Genomic DNA, 651 nt, shown 5'->3' with positions numbered 1-651 from the left:
CGGAACAGGATACGCCAGGCACAGCGGAGCGACATCCGCTATACGCCCTTCCATCATTACGGGAAGGAGCGACACGACACCTGGGCACGCAAAGGATGTCTGAAGAGCACCGCATGAGCACGACGTGGCATACCCGCATCGATACATTGCGACGGTATCTGGGTAATCATCTCCAAATGACTCGGGAGGCAGAACACGCACAGGACAACGACGTCCGTGCCCTCCTTCGAGCGGAGTTCCCAGGAAACACGGCCCCAAGAACACGTGAACATCGACCCAAGTTTTTATCTTCAAAAACATTCGTCTCTTTTGACAAATCAACAACGAGACAACAAAACATCAACAGCAGCAACAACACCAGCATGCAATATACCCATTGGCCACTCCACTTGAAGGACGCCACCCCTCCTCAACATCGAGGCCGTCCGAGGATTGCCCACAGCGCATACAGCTGCCAGAAACTTCCTGGAGCGTGCGCTACGTTGTATGGCGGCCAACCGTTTTCGACGATTTACGCACATCCCGAACCATCAAGAAGACACAGCTCTCGATGACAGACATACGGAGAGCAGTCGAGATGAGAAGAGGTTCGAACGCGTACCGAACGGTTTTGGTCTCCACTATTCTTAACGGGCAACAGCAACACAGCCA

At 53.5% G+C, this 651-nt stretch overlaps 1 protein-coding gene across 1 annotated transcript; it reads left to right on the top strand.

Annotated features, from left to right (window-relative positions):
• Nucleotides 1-2: 2 nt before the first annotated feature.
• On the top strand, nt 3-554 carry TM35_000801010 (uncharacterized protein; the record flags this gene model as incomplete). The annotated part of the gene is made up of 1 exon (XM_029031367.1): nt 3-554. A coding segment is annotated over one exon (552 nt), but the record flags the coding sequence as incomplete, so codon positions are not given.
• Nucleotides 555-651: the final 97 nt, after the last annotated feature.

The sequence above is a fragment of the Trypanosoma theileri genome (assembly GCF_002087225.1).
Source record: "Trypanosoma theileri isolate Edinburgh chromosome Unknown TM35_Tth_80_V1, whole genome shotgun sequence".
Taxonomy (NCBI): domain Eukaryota; phylum Euglenozoa; class Kinetoplastea; order Trypanosomatida; family Trypanosomatidae; genus Trypanosoma; species Trypanosoma theileri.
The sequence above is the reverse complement of the archived record's forward strand: the minus strand, read 5'-3'. Positions and strand labels throughout refer to the sequence as shown.